This window comes from Danio rerio, chromosome 12 (assembly GCF_049306965.1).
Source record: "Danio rerio strain Tuebingen ecotype United States chromosome 12, GRCz12tu, whole genome shotgun sequence".
In the NCBI taxonomy this organism is placed as follows: Eukaryota; Metazoa; Chordata; class Actinopteri; order Cypriniformes; family Danionidae; genus Danio; species Danio rerio.
Genome location: NC_133187.1, coordinates 5,085,001 through 5,104,941, shown reverse-complemented (window position 1 = coordinate 5,104,941; position 19,941 = coordinate 5,085,001). Strand labels below are relative to the sequence as shown.

At 36.0% G+C, this 19,941-nt stretch overlaps 3 protein-coding genes across 13 annotated transcripts in view; all 3 read left to right on the top strand.

The window, feature by feature from the left end:
- prr12a (proline rich 12a) overlaps window positions 1-8,780 on the top strand; it is a 30,843-nt gene extending 22,063 nt beyond the window's left edge. For 2 of the 4 annotated variants that reach the window (XM_073918078.1, XM_005156015.5), the window contains exons 11-15: window positions 709-828; window positions 915-1,012; window positions 3,419-3,550; window positions 5,524-5,619; window positions 7,522-8,780. In XM_073918078.1, the coding sequence (XP_073774179.1) occupies window positions 709-828; window positions 915-1,012; window positions 3,419-3,550; window positions 5,524-5,619; window positions 7,522-7,656 (581 nt within the window). In that variant the 3' untranslated portion in view covers window positions 7,657-8,780. Of the gene's footprint in view, window positions 1-705; window positions 829-914; window positions 1,013-3,418; window positions 3,551-5,523; window positions 5,620-7,521 lie in introns of all 4 variants that reach the window. The other 2 variants (XM_073918077.1, XM_005156014.5) reach the window with 1 other exon arrangement.
- The window catches only part of fra10ac1 (FRA10A associated CGG repeat 1), an 855,621-nt gene that overhangs the window by 625,401 nt on the left and 210,279 nt on the right, over window positions 1-19,941 (top strand). The window lies entirely within an intron of this gene.
- Window positions 11,904-19,941, top strand: part of irf3 (interferon regulatory factor 3) — a 21,255-nt gene continuing 13,217 nt past the window's right edge. For 7 of the 8 annotated variants that reach the window (XR_012387654.1, XR_012387652.1, XR_012387653.1 and 4 more), the window contains exons 1-3: window positions 11,904-12,101; window positions 16,474-16,683; window positions 18,337-18,514. Coding sequence is in view for 3 of the 8 variants with exons in the window: in XM_073917747.1 (XP_073773848.1) it covers window positions 16,519-16,683; window positions 18,337-18,514 (343 nt within the window). In the remaining 5 variants the exon portion in view is untranslated. Of the gene's footprint in view, window positions 12,102-16,473; window positions 16,684-18,336; window positions 18,515-19,941 lie in introns of those variants that run through there. The other variant, NM_001143904.1, reaches the window with a different exon arrangement.

Genomic DNA, 19,941 nt, shown 5'->3' with positions numbered 1-19,941 from the left:
CTAGATTTGGCGTGCTGTCCCGGGAGAATGCCCTGAGCTTATACGATCCTCGAGCCCTGGGCTCCCTCCCGTTGCAAGGCGAGAGGGGAGTTTGAGCTCAGGTAGATCTTGATGACTCCCCCTCTTGCTTATTGTAGCTCAGTTTCAGATATGGATGCTGAGAAGTTGTACTCAGAGTGTAGCTAAAATATTTTAGATGAATTGTTTAGGGTGCTTGTTTTTGAACTGTGGGAGGAAACCGGAGGACCCGGGGAAAACCCACGCGACCGCGGGGAGAACGAGCAAACTCCGCACAGAAATGCCGTCTGGTTTGGAAAGGAATTAAACCAGGGGCATTCTTGCTGTGAGGCAACAGCGCTAATCACTGGCCACCGTGACGCCCGTTTGAAAGGAGGGAAGTAGGGTTGGGTGTGGGGGGGTGTTATTGGACGAAGATATTGAGATGAGAAAAGTCTGGTTATTAATAGTGAGTTAAGAATCGTCTGATAAGATAATCAGTTAAAAGTTGGAACAGATGTGAACAATCATAAGCACGTGATCCTCTCGAAATTTGTTTATAAATAAACTTCACTTACTGAACCGATACTGAATTGTTCGTGTCTGCATTGCGGTGCACCAAAGAAATACTAGATTTTGACACCCCTACTCTGTTACATGAAATAGCATGCAGTGCTAATGTGAGTGTGTCTTTTCCTGTGTGTCCAGCAGTGTCAGTAAAGGCTGGCCTGAACACGCGAGCGATGCGCGAGATGTACCGCAGCTATGTGGAGATGCTGGTCAGTACGGCGCTCGACCCGGACATGATTCAGGCTCTGGAGGACACAGAAGGTAATGCCAGAGTCATTGCTTACTGCTGCCATCATCAAAACACGAGCCCAAATTCACCCTTCCTCTTGTATTATTACCCATTTCAGATGAGTTGTATCTTCCTCCAATGCGCAAGATCGACAGCATTATCAGCGAGCAGAAGAGGAAGCTGTTGAAGAGAGTCAACATGAACTCCCAGCACCAGGTAGTGCAGATATTATTAGTGCCTGCTTGATTCTTTTCTTCAGTCACTGCTTTACTCTGCTTGTGCCTTAGCAACAATCACCACTGCATAAAAATCAAGGACATTCACAAGCACCAGTGTTTGGTAAGGAATTCATATAGGCTGCATTTACACTGGTTCATGGTTCAAGTGAGCCAATTCCGGCACAAATGGGATATGGCCTATGTACCTATTAGAGCTGCACAATTAATCGCTAAAAGATCGCGATCTCGATTCGACCCCCTAGACGATCTTAATCCAGCATTTCTACGATTCTGTCAATCATATTTTCAAGTTCAGGAGAGAAGAAAAGGCGGCTGCACGAGTCTTCGTCGTTTTACACACGTTGCTCAGTGACACTGACACCTCCAAATGATGAGTCACACGAATGAGTCACATACTGTATTTATAAGGTATAATTCACCTAATAATGTCATTTTTGTCTTTATATAATGATGTTTTCGTGGCCGGGAAAATCACACGTGATGTGAGCTGCTGACCGTGAGCTGTTATAGAGAGGGCGCGCGCGCTCTACTTAATAATAGACGCGCGCGCCTACTTTAGTGAACAGAACCTGCATATGTTGCGAGTAACAGGTAATACAGTTGTAAATAATATTCTGTTTATGGCACAGAGTGATCGTTTGGGAGCCGCGCGAAGTATGAACTTAGCAGTCAAAATGAAACCAAAAGTGTGCACTTCATTTAAATGATCATATCGCATTATGATTACGGCAAGCATTTGAAATGTTTTTTCTTTCATAGTGAACCCACAGTTGTGCATGAAAATAAATGTTTACAGTGTCAGTATAACTACTCGAGCCTATATAGTTGAATATAATCTGATAATGGCAAATGTCTGATTTTACCAGAGAATAAATTTGTCTAATATGACAGATTGCAAGCATATATCACAAACATAATAATTCAACATCAGATTTATAAGTAGAATAGAATTATTTATAGAAACCAGTAGACCTACACATAATATTATTATCGATGTTATGCCCTATGTTTGTTTTTACCATACATTTATTTTACATCTACAGAATCGTGAGAAAATCGTGATCTTTATTTTAAGCAAAAAAAATCGCAATTTTCATTTTAGCCAGAATCGTGCAGCTCTAGTACCCATGTATGTAAGCAGGAAAAAAATCACATGGATTCTGATTTACTCAAATCAGATTCAGGCCTTCTTCATATGTTTTGACGCATTTAAAATTTTTGGCAAATAACTAATTATCTTTTTGGTGTGGTCAGAGATAATTTTGGTAAATTCTTAATTTTGAGCCCTAAAAAAGTCATGTGAAATAAAAACTAAATGCATTGCGACACAACAAATTTGCTCATGCACACTGAGCAAGCTAATACACAACACACACAAAAAGTGAAATGAATGAGGAGGCATGTAGACAACACAACATCTAAATCAAGTAATTCCAGTATGTCAAAGTCACATTTATTCATATAAAATATATTTTCCAAACAACAAAATTGTGGCGTATTAAAATGGCAAGTGGCTAGTAATGTTGGAAATCTACTAGCCACAGTGGCTGATGATCAGCAAAGTTAATGTCAAGCCCTGGTTATTTACAGTATTATTAGCTTTAGTCCACATTCTGGTCAAACAGTTCTCTGTGGATGTAGTCCGATTCAATTTTGATAACAGAATTGTAACTCACTTTTGTTATACATTTATCCATGCCTACAGTTGAAGTGAAAATTATTAGCCCTCTTGTGATTTTTTTTTTTCTTTTCTTTATCAATTATTTCCCAACTGATGTTCAACAGAGCAAGGAGCAAGTGTTTCCTATAATATGTTTTTTTCCTGGTAGAAAGTCTTATTTGTTTTATTTCGGCTAGAATAAAAGCAATTTTTAATTTTTAAAAAACTATTTTAAGGTCAATATTAAAAGCAATATGTATTTTAATTGTTAACAGAACAAACCCCTGTTATACAATGACTTGCCTAATTACCATAACTCACCTAACGAACCTAGCCAAGTCTTTAAATGTCACTTTAAGCTGAGTACTAGCATCTTGAAAATATCAAGTCAAATATTATTTACTGTCATCATGGCTAAGATAAAATAAATCAGTTATTAGAGATGAGTTATTAAAACTATTATGTTTAGAAATGTGTTGAACAAATCTGCTCTCCGTTAAAAAGAAATTGGGAAAACAAATAAACAGGGGGGCGAATAATTTAGGAGGGCTAATAATTCTAAGCCATTTTAGTCAGGTAGACCTCACAACAGCAGAGAAAACGCTATTAGGCTTATTACAGTTTATTTTCTGCTATGTCACATGTGTGTCACTTGAAAGGCATTGTATAAACCCTGTAGAAAGCTCTGTTTCCTGAATGTCTTCTCCTGCTTCTGCTCTACAGGAGACTCTTCACACGTTCCCTCAGATAACAGCGGAGCCTCTGGACTCGGGGTTGGTGAGGGTCAGGCTGGGAGGAGAATGCTACAACCGCAAAACTCTGAACCGCATTAAAAAGAGTGTTCCCAAACCACAGGTCAACACAAAACCTTCCAGCCAACACTGTATTGCAAATAAATGATTTGAAGCTTCTGCTTATTTCTTGAATATCAGCATTATAAAGGCTGATTTATACTTCTGCGTCAAGCGCACGCCTATGGTCCGGTGCTGACGCACCTCTCAAAAAAATGTAACGGCGCTTTGAGCAAGCTCTGTGATTGGATGGCTTGGTCGCTTTGCCTAGTGTGGGTGGTGCTGAAAGCTGCAAACACAATGGAGCGAGTTTTCACAAGTGCCGAGTCCTGTGAAGGAAACTTGTTTTGTGTTCACCTTATGATTCAAGTTGTTGCACATCTGCTAGTTCCCGCTCTGAATGAGCTAGTTTTAGATACTTTCAGAAAAAACAAAACACCTGTGAAGAAACTCGACAGAGAGGAACATAAAAAAACATACTGCCAGCTAGGGCTGGGTGATTTTTCAGATTTTTTCGATTAATTCGAATTTACGTTTTAAGACTATTTAATTTTTAATCAAATCGAGAAATCGCGATTTAAAAAAAAAAAAATTTTTATACATTATAATTGCACCAATGCTCTTTGGTTCACTCTCTGTATGAAGCAGGAAGCACACCAGAAGCGCCTCTCGGCGACGTGCCACACAGCACCACGCCATGGATTTTAGAATTCTAAACAGGTTTCTATACACACACCCAGCCACGATTCACGAAGCAGTTCTCTTTTCAGCTGGCCCACAGAGCGCCATCTGTTTAGTTTCATGTTAAATATCATGTGAATGTGCGCGTTTGGTGTGTGATGGTTTAAACTGTCATGTCCGCGCCGTGTCGCGGCGCTTCTGGTGTGCGACCTGCTTGACTGCCTGTTAAAGCGTGAAGTCATGTAGGATTTTACTTGTTGCACTTCTGTGTGGATTATCAAGACATTCACTCAAGTCGATAAACTCGATCTCAACATGTATGAAGGACGTAAAAGCCTGCCATGTGAAAAACTGCGCCAATCTTTTGGTTTGAACATGAGTAGAAGTGAAGGACTGTAGCAGTGAAAATGAAAGTACCCGGCCCCATGACGTCATTTAGCGGACCTAGTTGAAAACCAGACTGATCAGGCAGCATAATACAGAGTGGAGCAAAGCGCATCAAATGATCGGTATTTAAAAGGGGGAAAAAAGAAAAATAGATTAAATATATTATTTTATATTAGACACACATCTGGTACTTGTATTTACTCCTGCTATACGTCTACAACTTCACACATTGGGTTAAATTAGGCTTTACAGTTTCCATGTTCAGTCCTTTACTTCCACTGTATCTTTTTAAGAAAAAGGCAGCAGCTTTACAACCTGTCATTCAATCAGAAGACAAAGTCAAAGCCGAGCTGACAGCCAATCTTTCCTAGGCTCAGCAAAACTTGCAAAAAAAATACCTCTGTATTCCTGCAACTGCATTATTTACACAAATATTTCTTATTCAAATCTTCAGCAACGCTATTTAACTTAATTTAACTTTAATTTGTTTTACATTTATTTACACCTTGACCGATTTTTTTTGACATGCCCTTTTAAAATACAATGTTCCATAACCAGATGGTTTTTCAAGTTACTTTCAGTCATGTGGTTTTAATGTTTTGAGAAGACTAGTTACACAATCAAAAAAAAATCGAAATTGTGAATTGGTCAAACTTTATAAAAAACCTAGATTTTTTTTTTTGCTAAATCGCCCAGCCCTACTGCCAGCTAGCATTTCGGAAGTGCTATTGCAGAGCAACACAAACAGCACACAGAAGTATAAATTCACTGGGTCAGCGCGATCACAATGCAGAAGTATAAACCAGCCTAAAGTGATTTTTGAAGGATCATGTGAGACTGCAAACGGATGTAACAATGTTGAAAATTCATTGAACGTGATATTAATTACATTGACAGCCCTAGTATTTAAAAGTAACAACACAGAGACTATTTTAAATGCTAACACGTCTCCACGTCTGTCTTTTCCAGGACCTCAAGCTGTCAACAGAAATGTGTCGAATCTACAGTCTCTACCATTCACTGCATCACTATAAATACCACACCTTCTTACACTGTAAGAAAGAGGTAAGAACTGAACTACAGTGGTAGATCCTGCATGATCCCTGCACGCTTAATGGGCACATTATGATGCACACACATTTAAAGAATCTGTTTTCTCTAAAAATGTTTTACATTTCAGAAAAACTAAAGGCTTTAAAAAATCTTAAATTCACTTAAGATTTTGTATTGTAGGTCTTAAATAATTGTAAACAGGTCCTAATTGTCCTATATCTATGTAAAGCTGCCCAATCCGACAACCAGCAATCCATTTCAATAGAACTTTTAACAAAACTCTATTTATAACTCTATTTACCAATGTGGTTTTATTATCGTCCTTACAATAATGTTTGTTAAAAGGTTCTATGTGTATTTATAGTCCATATATGGTGAGCGCACTGACCTGGACAGACTGTTGTGTGACATTGTTTATTATAGATTTTCTTAAAGATGAGTTGTGTTGAAAAATGTTTATGTTACAACTAGGGTTTGCTTGTTTTGAGAATTTGTTGAAAATGTGGCTAAGAAATAACTAATTATAATACATTAACCGGCCACTTTATTAGGTACACTAGTAAGTGTACCTAATAAACCCACTAGTACCAGGAAAGACCCAATTTTGCCTTCAGAGCTGCCTTAATTGTTCATGGTTTAGATTCAACAAGGTACTGGAAATATTTCTCAGAGATATTGCTCCATATTGACATGATAGCGTCACGCAGTTGCTGCACATCCATGATGCGAATCTCCCGTTCCACCACATCCCAATTGTGCTCTATTGGATGGAGATCTGGTGACTGTGGAGGCCATTTGAGTACAGTGAACTCATTGTCATGTTCTAGAAACCACTCTGAGATGATTCGCGCTTTATGACATGGTGTTATCCTACTGGAAGCAGCCATCAGAAGATGGGCACACTGTGGTCATAAAGGGATGGACATGGTCTGCAACAATACTCAACATGGTCAACATGGACATGGTCAGCAACAATACGGTTGGCTGTGGCGTTGACACAATGCTCAATTGGTACTAACGGCCAAAAAGTGTGGCAAGAAAATATCCCCCACACCATTACACCACCACCACCAGCCTGAACCATTGATATGAGGCAGGATGGATCCATGCTTTTATGTTGTTGATGCCAAATTCTGACCCGACCATTTGATGTCGCAGCCGAAATCAAGACTCATCAGACCAGGCAACATTTTTCAATCTTCTATTGTTCAGTTTTGGTGAGCCGGTGTGAATTGTAGCCTCAGTTTCCTGTTCTTAGCTGACAGGAGTGGCACCCGGTGTGGTCTTCTGCTGCTGTAGCCCATCCGCCTCAAGGTTGGACGTGTTGTGTGTTCAGAGATGCTCTTCTGCAGACCTCGGTTTAACGAGTGCTTATTTGAGTTACTGTTGCCTTTCCATCAGCTGAAACCAGTCTGGCCATTCTCCTCTGACCTCTGGCATCAACAAGGCATTTGCGCCCACAGAACTGCCGCTCACTGGATATTTTCTCTTCATCAGACCATTCTCTGTAGACCCTAGAGATGGCTGTGCGTGAAAATCTCAGTAAATCAGCAGTTTCTGAAATACTCAGACCAGTCAGTCTGGCACTAACAACCACGTACAAAGTCACTTAAATCCCCTTTCTACTCCATTCTGATGCTCTGTTTAAACTGCTGCAGATCGTCTTGACCATGTCTACATGCCTAAATGCACCTAGATGCACCTAATTGGCTGAAATTTTAGATGTACCTAATAAAGTGGCCGGTGAGTGAATGATACAATATAAAAGTGTCCTGTATAGGTTTGACATTTCATTTATAATGGTCTTAAAAAGCCTTAAATTTGACTTTGTGAAACCTGCAGAAACCCTGGCGTAAGTTTAATTAGCATCTTTGGATGAAAACATAGCTAATGAAGACCTCTGCTTTCTTTCAGACGAACACTATAGAGCAGGCATCAGAAGATCCAGGACAGGAGGAAGTGGTTCAGCAGTGCATGGCCAATCAGAACTGGCTGGAGACGCTCTTCAACTCCTTCCTGGAGCTGATGGCCCTCAGCACCAAAGTGTAGGACAGACCCAAAAACCAGAGACGGGAGTGTTGAGGATTGGAGACGGCCTCAATCTGCAAAGCGCTTGGATTTATTGTCGCCTAGCTCCCCTGTCCTCCTCCTGGGATTTACAGAAACGTTTTCTTTCAAACGGCTCTCATACAGGACCGGCGATGATGAGATTATTAACTCCCTCCGAGGCCGTTCATCCCTGCACACGGACGTGACCGAACCGAGATGGCCTAAGACGGGCCCGAAGGAAACGGTACACAGAGCCATGGAGGATTATACTGTGTGGAGTCTTTATACTTCTGAGCGGACTGACGGATTCATTGTGGGAAATTACTGACAGGAGGAGTCGACGCTAGCAGAGGAGAAGTCTGTTACTGAATTTTACACCAGTAATTTTTTAAGCAGTTTTATTCTGGCTTTTTTTCTGAATCGAGAGCGAGAGCGAGTGAAGGTTCTGTTTTATAAACGAGTGCGGACCGGAAATGCTGACGTGGGAAGATGCGTGCAAAGACATGTGTGATGACATTCAACGCTTTAGTCTACACGCGTGAAACAAGTGTGAGCTAAAGTAATACATTTTTATTATTTATAAAGACGTTTTTAACAGGAATTCGCACATACAGTACAAACCCAGTAATGCTTCGTAACGGTTCTAATAATGCTATAAATGGATGCCACATTCTGAGCTGTCTTCCTTTTTGCTCTTGAAAGGTGAGGTGGTTGGAGACACAATGGGAAATGTATTATCTGCTTTTATCTGTTACGGAAAAGAGAAAGGCAAGGCAGAGTAGAACAAACTATTTCAAGCTACGCAAGCGGTATTGTTATTATTGCAGTGCATTCTACAGCAGGAGAAAAAAAACATTGCGTGGAAGTGAAAGTGAGAGCAAAGCGTCTGGTTCCCATTAGGGAGGGATTATGTATTAGTACTATTTAAAATGGAAATTTGTTTTTATTTGTTTGTCTTTTGTCTGTATTCTGAGTATTATTTTGGAACAATCTAATACTGTGCTTCTTTCAAAAGTAAAGCCTTTGTGTAAATATTGTACAGCTCTTGACAACAAAAATCTCCCGGTTCTTCTGTACATGGACTATCCCTGTATTTGACAAACAAATAAAACCGTCAACAACTACTTTGTCTCAGATAAAGCACTGCTTTTCTCCAAAGGCCTATTATTGATTTAGCTCAATTATCGATTACACACACTTACAGTTGCAATCAGAATTATTAGCCCCCCTTTAAATTTTATTTATTTTTTAAATTTTTTTGTTTATTGGTTTTAATGAACATACAAACGTAAACAAAAAAGGGCAAAGACAAATGTATCAGTAGACAAGTATAGCAGCAAAAGGCAAAGAGAAAAAAAAATCAATAATTAAATAAATAAAATAATAATAATAAATAAATAAATAAACATACAAACAAAATTCAAAAAACATAATACACATAGTTATGCCGTGGTTAAGGTCACACATATTGTGAACATACATCAGATGTGTTCATAGAGAGGATCATTAGAGGCATCCATATTTTTTGAAAGGCATCCCCTTTGTTTTTTAAGTAGTATGTATATTGTTCCAAGAGCATTGTTTCATTTATGTTTTATGAACAGTTCAAATGTTGGAGGTCTTTGTTGGTTCCAGTTGAGCAAAATGCATTTTTTGCTAGATAGGAGATGATGCCGAGAATTTTAAATTTTTTTTTAAAGATTTCCCAAATGATGATTAACAGATTCATGAAATTTTCACAGTATTTCTGATAATATTTTTTCTTCTGGAGAAAGTCTTATTTGTTTTATTTCAGCTAGAATAAAAGCAGTTTTAAATTTTTTAGAAAGCATTTTAAGGTCAAAATGATTAGCCCCTTTAAGCTATATAATATATATTTTTCTATAGTCTACAGAACAAACCATCGCTATACAATGCCTAATTGCCCTATCCTGCCTAGTTAACCTAATTAACCTAGCCTTTAAATGTCACTTAAAGCTGTATAGAAGTGTCTTGACAAATATCTAGCCAAATATTATTTACTGTCATCATGGCAAAGATAAAATAAAACAGTTATTAAAACTATTATGTTTAGAAATCTGCTTTTCGTTAAACAGGGGGGTTAATAAATCAGGGGGGGCTAATAATTCTGACTTCAACTGTATGTCAGATCCAGTTGACATTTCTCTAAACGTTTGTACTTTTTCTTGATTTTTCGAAGCTTGATTTCATTACAGCTTTCCCTTTTGGTTTTGCTTATGTTCATTTTGTTTATCTTCTGTTCAGGCCAGGAATTTAGCTGCGTTATTGTGGTATTTCCAACAGGAACTTTTCAAAGGTGTAATAAAATGTCTTGGTTTTTCTGAACATGAACAGTCAGAAGTGGTTTAGGATATTTTTCAGAAAGCATAACCAGGAAGTACTACAATCTAATCACATTAGCTAGAAGAAAAATGTGTAAAAAGTACAGTAGAGTGCCACTGAAGTGGTTTTTCAAATGAGAAAACATTCATAGATTTGCAGGAAATTATATTTATAAATATAATGATTTAATTAAAACAAAAATGATTATCATTGTTGTTGTTTTGTTGCTTATGGAGAAAGGTGAGGATTACTGTAGGTTTTACATTTGTAGTCACAATATTGATTATTAAAAACAACAAATTAGAGTTTGTTTGTCCACATTATGTTAATAAAGTACTAATAAATACACGGCAGGATTAATAGATTGTTCTGTGTCACCTTCTCTAGATTAAATACAGTATAAATACATCTAATGTGAAATGTTTTAAATTTGTGTTAATTAATATAGCTTTGATTAAATGATATCATTGTTAATTTAAAAACATTTTTAAAATGTCTTTGGTTTTCGTGTTGTTTATATTGACCCCCTAAAAACTGTAAATACAAGCTTTCTTCATTTTAAACTGCAAGGATTGTTTTTAGGTTAAAAGCTAAAGCTTTGTTAACAGATGTTTTGACTGATTTAACATTTTTGCTAATGTTTGCTGGTTATTTTATAATGTGAAAAGTAGAAGTAGACGCTGTAAAAAGTAAACGAAAATGTTTTGTGCAATATTAAGCACTTCATGTATATGAATAAACAAATAAATGTGGGATATTGGGTCCTCTGAAATAAACATCTCTGATAGGAGTACAGCTGAAACATGTGTTAAAGTCATTGAATTAATCCATTCAAATTAAATTAACTAAATATATTTAAGGCGGTTCATTCCGCCGTGGCGACCCCTGATGAATAAAGGGACTAAGCAGAAGGAAAATTAATGAAATAATTAAATTTAAATAATGCAAAATAATCTGTAAACATAATTCAGTTTCATTTGTAAAACATTATTAAACGTAATATGAGCAAACCATAGTAAATAAAACAGAACTCTTCATTTTTATTGCTAGTTCACTTAATATTAATAACTTTAGATTTGAATATTGTATATTAGGTATGTATAGGTGTCAGGGTGGTGCAGTGTGTAGCACGATCACCTCACAGCAAGAAGGTCGCTGGTCGAGTCGCTGCTGAGTCAGTTGGCTTTTCTGTGTGGATGTTCTCCCTGTGTTGGTGTGGGTTTCCTCCGGGTGCTCCAGTTTCCCCAGTCCAAAGATGTGGTACAGGTGAATTGAATAAGCTACAACTGGCCGTAGTGTATGAGTGTGCATCTCTGTGAGTGTGTGTGAGAGTATGTATAGGAGTTTCACAGTGGGTTGTGGCTGGAAGGGCAGCTGCTCCGTAAAAACTGGATGAGTTGGCAGTTCATTCTGCTGTGGAAACCCCTGATTAATAAAGGGACTAAGCCGAAAAGAAAATGAACATTAAAGAATTTGGTTCACCCAATAATCAACATTTACTCTCTTTGTACTCTTCCTCAAGTGGTTCCAAACATGTTTTTGAGTTTTGAAAACCGCTAACCATTAACTTGAGGAAAGTCAATGGTTACCGGTTTTCAGCATTCTTCAAAATACCTTCTTTTGTGTTCAACAGAAGAAAGACTTGTGAAGAAATACAAGTAAAGGGAAGTAGGCTAACTAATGACAGTTTTCATTTTTGGGTGAACTGTATTGTTCATTGTTATTTTTTAATGTAGCCAATAAACAAATAAATCTTATTTTAAAGTGCTAAATAAACAACGACAGGCCTGACACACACGAAAACACATTTTAATCGTCTGTTGTTTACGTTCTTTTTTAATGGTCGTCTCCGCCATCTTGTGGTCATGCAGGGTAAAATAACTTACGGTGACGTGTGTAATGACGCGAAAAGGGGAAATCGAAACTGATATGGGTTTCCCGAGTAATGTTTAAAACCTGATCGTAAAGCACAGTCTGCTGAATAAAGCTCAGTATTAAAACAACATTGACAAGCAGTTCTGTCTACTTACATCTCTTACATCTGAGGAAGAGCTCGCTGAAAACACACGAGGCCACAAACAACTGTCGCTTCTGTTTGCAAGGTAAGTTACCATTGACAGCCACGGGACTTTTGTTATTGTAGCGTATTAATGGGTTATTATATGAACAATGACATTGTTTTATTTATTACATACATATTATTCAATAATATATGCATGCACTTTTTGAAGTTAAAATGGCCTCTGCGATTTGTCATAAAATGTTTATAGGCTAACGTTAACGTTACTGTCAAGCCAACTAGACGATGAAATAATAATAAATAGTAATTCCGGATTTATATTTTACTGCATTTTAGGATATGTGTGGCAGTTGTGAGAGTTTGTATATGCATACGTGGATATTTCAACTTGGTTTGTAGTTGTAATGTTGCATCACAGTGAGTGTATGTGATTGCATCATTATATGAATCGTGACTTCATGCTATTGGTAATGCCTTCTGTCTATCTAGACATGTACATTTTTAATACTAAAGTGTCATTTAGGATGTGTTAGAAAATGTTAATAATATTAAGTTCATGAATTAAATCACTGACATTAAAAGAAATGTGTTTAATGCTGGCGTATATTAAAAAATACTATGGTATTTTAGAGTAAATTTACTATAGAACATGTGTTTGTGTGAAAGTAGAACATAGATAGAACATGTGAAAGTGTGTTTGAACCTTAATATAGTAAATTATAAATTGCAATGATGTAGTAGTTTGTGGTAATTTTAGTAAATGCTGTTGTAAACACATTACTACATTAATCACTAAAGTAACTTTTCTAAAAACACTACACCACAATATACAGTATGTGTGTGATAATCTTTACATTTTTGTGTGCCAACAATAGGAATATATATGGATATTTAGGGGCATTTTAGACTTTCATTAATTCATTTTCTTTTCGGCTTAATCCCTTTTTTATTCTGGGGGTCACCACAGCGGAATGAACCGCCAACTTATCCAGCATATGTTTTACGCAGCGGATGCCCTTCCAGCCACAACCCACACTCTTAAAAGAAACGGTTCTATATAGAACCAAAAATGGTTCTATCAAGCGCTTCATATATGGAACCCCAAAAAGGTTCTAAATAGAACAATTTTTAGGGTTCATTAAATAGAACCCCAAATGGTTCTTCGAATTCAAGTTAGATGGTTCTATTTAGAACCATTTAAGGGTTCTTTATTTAGGTAGCAGTGCAGCGCTCGTGCCTGCACCGAGTCTGTGTATGCGCGGCAGGCCAGAGTCACGGTGGCAGGCTAGATTGACTATTAGGCCACCCTGGAAAGGTCCCAGTTCTCCCTATGGCCAGTCCATTCCTGGATATTATTAAAACTTTTTAAAACCAAACATATTTTAATAATCCATAGATGAAAGATCAGGTGTTATTTATAAAGGACACAAAAATGCAGGCTAAATGTATTGTGAAATATTAAACCTTTAATTATATATATATATATAGTGTGAATGATGAATCTGTGGTGGACTTCTCCTTTCGAAAAATTAACCGTCACTCTCGAGGCTCTTCACCACCTGTCCACGACGATGATTATTAGTTTTAAATAAATTATTAAATCATAAAAACATGGTACTGCACAGTCTAAATAAATAAACTGGTTATTTTATTTATTTCACAAAAGAATTTGTTAAAAATGTTAAATATTAAGTATATATAATATAAGTTATATGCTAATGTGCAAACCTGAATGAAAAAAAATCCCATCATACTGTACACTGATAAAGTTTTTGACCACAGCATTCATTTTATTAGGTTTTGACTCAAAAAGCTTTGTATATCTGTGATATAGCTTATAATTATTTATAATATTTACTAGATAATTATGTCATAAATCAAAAACTATAGAACCATTTTAATCAAAAAGGTTCTTTGCACTCAAAGAACAAAAATTTTTTGGGTAAAAGGTTCTACTGGCCAAGTATAGAACCCCAAGGTTCTATTTAGAACCTCTAGGAACCTTTTTTTTTAGAGTGCATCTATGGAAAACATCCATACACACTCATTCACACTCATACACTACAGACATTTTAGCCTACCCAATTCACCTGTACCGCATGTTTTGGACTTGTGGTGGAAACCGGAGCACCCGGAGAAAACCCACAAAAACGCAGGGAGAACATGCAAACTCCTCACAGAAACGGCAACTGACCCAGCCAAAGCTCGAACCAGCAACTTTCTTACTGTGAGGCAACAGCACTACCTACTGCGCCACTGTGTCGAGCATTTTAGACTTAATAACCTTGATTGCCATGTTTTGGTGTATTGAATTGTATTAAACCACAGTAAATAATTTTAGTACATTATAAGACACAGAAGAACACACTCTTCCCCATTAGCAAGCAACTCTTCTAAAAATGTGTTGATCAGTTCACTACAGATATTTATATAGTATGGCATTTATATATTAACAAAATATAAATACTATATTAATATGTATATACAATAATATGATACAATATACCACAGTCTAGTTGGCATTTCTGTGTGGAGTTTGCATGTTCTCCGCGTCTTGGTGTGGGTTTCCTTCGGGTGCTCAGGTTTCCTCCACAGTCGAAACACATGCGCCATAGGTGAAGTGGGTAAACTAGTGTATGAGTGTGTGAATGTGTGAGTGTATGGGTGTTTCCCAGTACTGGTTTGCAGCTGAAAGGGTATCCGCTGTGTAAAACATGTTCTGGATGAGTTGGCGGTTCATTTCGCTGTGGCAATCCCTGATAAATAAAGGGACTAAGCCGAAGGAAAATTAATGATTGAATGAAAACCACAGTCTACTAGTTTACTGTTGTAACTTGTAAGTTATACCACAGTATTTACTATAATGTGCTACAGTCAATGTGCTTAAGATGTATCAAATACAGTAATATGCAGTGTTGAGGAGTAACTAGTTACATGTAAAGACGTTACGTAATTTAATTACAAAATAAAAGTAAAAGTAATTCATTACAGTTACTGAGAAAAAATGTGTCACTAAATTACAGTTACTAATGAAAATGTTAAAGATTACAAATGGGGTTACATCTGAATACGTTGAATAATATTAATCTGTTGCTTTGCCTGTTTTTGATGTGCACGATGCCCTATGCTAAAGCGCTGCTATTCTGATGCCTTTTGATTCTAGAACGCTGATTTCTTCTTCTTTCAGTTTTACGGTGGTTGACAAGTGTTTTTGTGTGGTACTGCCACCTCTCGCTCTGGTCAGTGTTAGTTGAAAAATCCACTAGAAACTTAAAAGTAATCAAAAAGTAATCAGATGTAATCAGTTACTTTACTTTTATAAAGGAATTGAAAAGCTACACTACTTATCACATTTGAAATAGTGTAATTTGTAATCTGTAATCTATTACATTTTCAAAGTAACCTCCGCAACACTGGTAATATGCTACTACTGTGTACAGCAGTGTTTCTCAACTGGGTCGCGGGAACATTTTCAGTGGGTCGCGGAATGTGTGATCCAAAAAACAACAAAAGTTTAAATTTTTAACTTATTTTGCTTATATCGGACTTTTATTTTGCGACAACCGTACCGTTTGATTTGTGAAATTTCAGCGCAAGTACGACCCTGAATATGTAAAGTGTGGATTTACATATATTGATGACAAAAAAGGCTTAAAGCCTCAGTGTGTCTTATGTAGAGAGGTGCTCTCACAAGAAAGCTTCTAAATTAAAACGACATTTAGAAACCAAACATCCCAGTTGCAAGGACAAACCTGTGGACTATTTTCAAAGACGACTCCAAGAGCTGAGGGCATCACAAAAGTGCCGAACATCTTCATGTTCAAAACAAGAACAGGCACTCCGCTCATCTTACTGTGCTCACCGTGTAGCCAAGGCCAAGAAAGCCCACACAAAAGCAGAAGAGCAAATAACTGGTGATTATAATAAAAATGGTCATGATTATTTTAATTGTTTTACTTTAATTTGCTGGTTTGTTCTGTTCAACCGGATCAGTGTTAATGTTTTATTAACAGTTCAATTTAGTTCATGGTAACTGAACCTTTCCTCAACCTAACCACTGTTTACAGTATTTGACAGTTTTACTCTGTAATATTTATATAATTTGATACATTTTGTAAAATGACAGCAGTAAAATATTGTTTATTTGTAAGTCTTGGTGATTTTCTTATGATTTATCGGTCACTGGGTATGTTAACAGATAAATACAAATGAATTACAATTACTTAAAATATATTTTAGTTCTTAAGTATTTTGGGTCGCGGCTAGATGACCATGTAAAAATGTGGGTCCCATGGCCAACCAGTTGAGAACCCCTGGTGTACAGTATACTACATTTTACTACATTAAACTGTATCAAATGGTAAAGTATGCTGTAGCATGTGTTTTTTTAAGTGGGAGGGTTTTTAAAGTGTTTGAACATGTGGATGTTTCAGCATGATTTGCTGTTTGTACAGGTCCTGTCTATTGATGAATGTTGTGCTGTATAGTCTGACTGCATCATGACTCAAGCAAAACCGCTGTTCGTGCCCTGGTTGTATGAACAAATCCAGAGTGGACGTTATCCTGGAGTATGCTGGAAAAATGAAGACTGTACCCAGTTCAGCATTCCCTGGAAACACGCTTTGAGACAGGACTCCAACAGCGACGATGTGCTCATATTCAAGGTAAAAATATGCTTAACTTTTCTATATTAAACAGAATCAGAAAGAGCTTTATTGCCAGGTATGTTCGCACATACGAGGAATTTGTTTTTGTGACAGAGCAACAAAATGACTGAGACAAAACACAGATAATAAATATATTTAAAAAAAAGCAGTAAATAGTGAATGCAAAAATATTCAGTGTAACTAAACAGCAGTATAATATATATAGTATAAATATATTTATATATAGTATAAATAAATACAAAGTATAAATATATATAAATAAATATAAATTATACTGTATATAGTATAATATAGTGTCAGAAACAAATTGTTTGCAACAGTTTTGCATGCAACACTTTTTTTAGTGCACTGAAAAAAAGTGTTGCATGCAAAACTGTTGCAAACAATTTATTTGTGTTGAATTTAAACAAACAAATTAAGTTTAATAATGTTCAACTTAATTTGTTTGTTTAAATTCAGCGCAAATAAATTGTTTACAACAACTTAACGTAAAAAAAATTTAGTAAATCCAAGCGATCATCTTTGAATGCTTTTTTTCAGTGTAGAATCCAAGTGCAGATTTAATATAGTATAGTGCAGTAACAGTGACAAAAAAATACAAAAATACAAAGTACAAAATATCAAAACAAACCAGGAACTCAAACAGACTAAACTAAAACTAGACTTTGACAACTAGGATAAGATAAAAAACTGGATACAGGATGACAAGACTGGATTCAAACACATACCACAAGGGAGACAACGACCAACTGACAAACAGAGGATAAATGACTGAATATATAGTCCAGGTAATCAACGGAGATTGGAGACAGCTGTGGTTGTAAATCAGTGTAGATGACAGACCGGGTGTGTGTGCGAAAGAATGTATGGAAATGTAGTCTTTTTGGTCGCTGTAGTTCCACTCAGTGTCCATTGAACTACAGCGCCCTCAGGTGGTCACTGACAGTCATGACAATATAGTTTAAATAAACACTATACGTTTTTGAACGTGATACTTAAAGGGAACCTATTATGTACATTTTTAATTGTAAAATAAGTCTCTGTCTCTAGAGTGTGTATGTTTAGTTTCAGCTCAAAATACCCCACAAATAATCTTTTATAACTCTTTGCCCCTTTTAGCCTTTGATCCTAATTGTGTAATTTTGGTGACTGTCGCTTTAAATTCAAATGAGATTGTGCTCTTTTCGAAATGGGGCGGAGCTACAAACGCTTGTGTAAAATGCATGCATCTGTATTTAATGCACAGTTTACCGCTCTATTTTCCTTTTATAGCTGATGGATTTCTACATATAATGAAGAGAATTTAGTATGTTTCTTGTTTTATTAATAGTATGGCACAGTAAACTAAAAAAATACATGTATTTGCTGCTTGTTCAAACTCCTAAACTATTATACGCTTTCAGTATGTCTTTAAATAATTTACAATCTTACTGAGTATTTCACTTGTAGCCTGGATGTGTTTTGGTGCTATAATTAAATGATGTATTTCTTTAATTGTATTTTTCTATTGTTTTTTTTTCATGTGTAGTCTCCAATGTTTATCATTTGGTGACACTCTTTAAAAAAGAAATTACAAATCTCAAGAGGCTTTCCTAATAAAATAAAGGTTTAAGTAAAAAAAATATTAAGCAATTTTGTATCTCTCGTCAGGCGTGGGCTCAGACTAGCGCTGCTGGTGATGGCAGATTGAATGGAGATCCGTCTGTGTGGAAGAGAAACTTTCGCAGTGCTCTTCGCGCTAAAGGCTTCAAAATGATATCTGACAAAAAGAATGATGGCGCCGATCCACATAAAGTCTATCAGTTTCCCTCCGATCCTCATTCTGCAGGTGAGAGACATTACATTTGTGCTTGATGTCGAGACTTAAGAAAGCCCAAAACATTTGGGACGATCTCACCCAGGTCCTCGTCTGTTTCAGATCTGCCGAAGCACTAACAATTAGACTAAAAGCAGTTTATACCCAAGAGTAATAAATGCACATAACAACTCAAATGCTGCCAGCTAACACTGACTGTGCATTACAGTACTGAACAATTCTTTAGGTGGGAACTCCAATTAACAATGTACGATAATATATAATCTAACTGTTACACCTATTCATTCAGAATAGGATCTTCACACATGCAGGAGACATGCTTTTATTTCACTTATATTCATTTTATGTCTTGTTTTGTATTTATGACATTGAAATCTTTGTACAATATATTTGTTCACCTAAGGCTTGCACTTCAATTTCATACTTGTACAATGACAAATATTCTGTTCTGTTCTGTTCTTTTTTATTCTGTTCTGTTGTATTCTGTTCTGTTCTATTTGGTTCTATTCTAGACTATTTAGTTCTATTCGATTCTGTTCTATTCTGTTCTATTCAATTCTATTCTGTTCTATTTGATTCTGTCCTGTTTTATTCGATTTATTCAATTATATTCTGTTCTATTTAATTCTATTCTATTTGATTCTGTTCTATTGTTCTATTCGATTCTGTTTTGTTTTATTCAATTCTGTTCTGTTCTATTCGATTTATTCTATTCTATTTTGTTCTATTCAATTTTATTAAATGTATTACTATTCTGTTCGGTTATATTCGATTCTGTTCTAATCAATTCTATTCGATTTATTCAATTATATTCTGTTCTATTTATTTCTATTCTGTTCTATTCTATTCTGTTCTATCCAAATTTGTTCTATTCTGTTCTATTCGATTCTGTTTTGTTATATTCAATTCTATTCTGTTCTATTCGATTTATTTAATTCTATTCTGTTCTATTCAATTTTGTGCAATTTATTTCTATTCTGTTCCATTCAATTCTATTCTATTCTATTCTATTCTATTCTATTCGATTATGTTCTGTTCTATTCGATTTATTCAATTATATTCTGTTCTATTTAATTCTATTCTGTTCTATTCGAATTTGTTCGATTCTGTTCTATTCAATTCTGTTTTGTTTTATTCAATTCTATTCTATTTCATTTATTTCTAATCTTTTCTGTTCTATTTGATTCTGTTCTATTCTATTCTTTTCTATTTTATTTAATTCTATTCTGTTCTGTTCTATTCTATTCTGTTTTATTGTATTCTATTCTGTTCTATTCTATTCTAGACTATTCTGTTCTATTCAATTATATTCTGTTCTTTTCTTTTCTTTTCTGTTCTAATCTATTCTATTTAATTCTGTTATATTCTATTCGAGTCTGTTCTATTCTATTCAATTATGTTCTGTTCTATTCAATTCGATTCTGTTCTGTTTTTTTCCA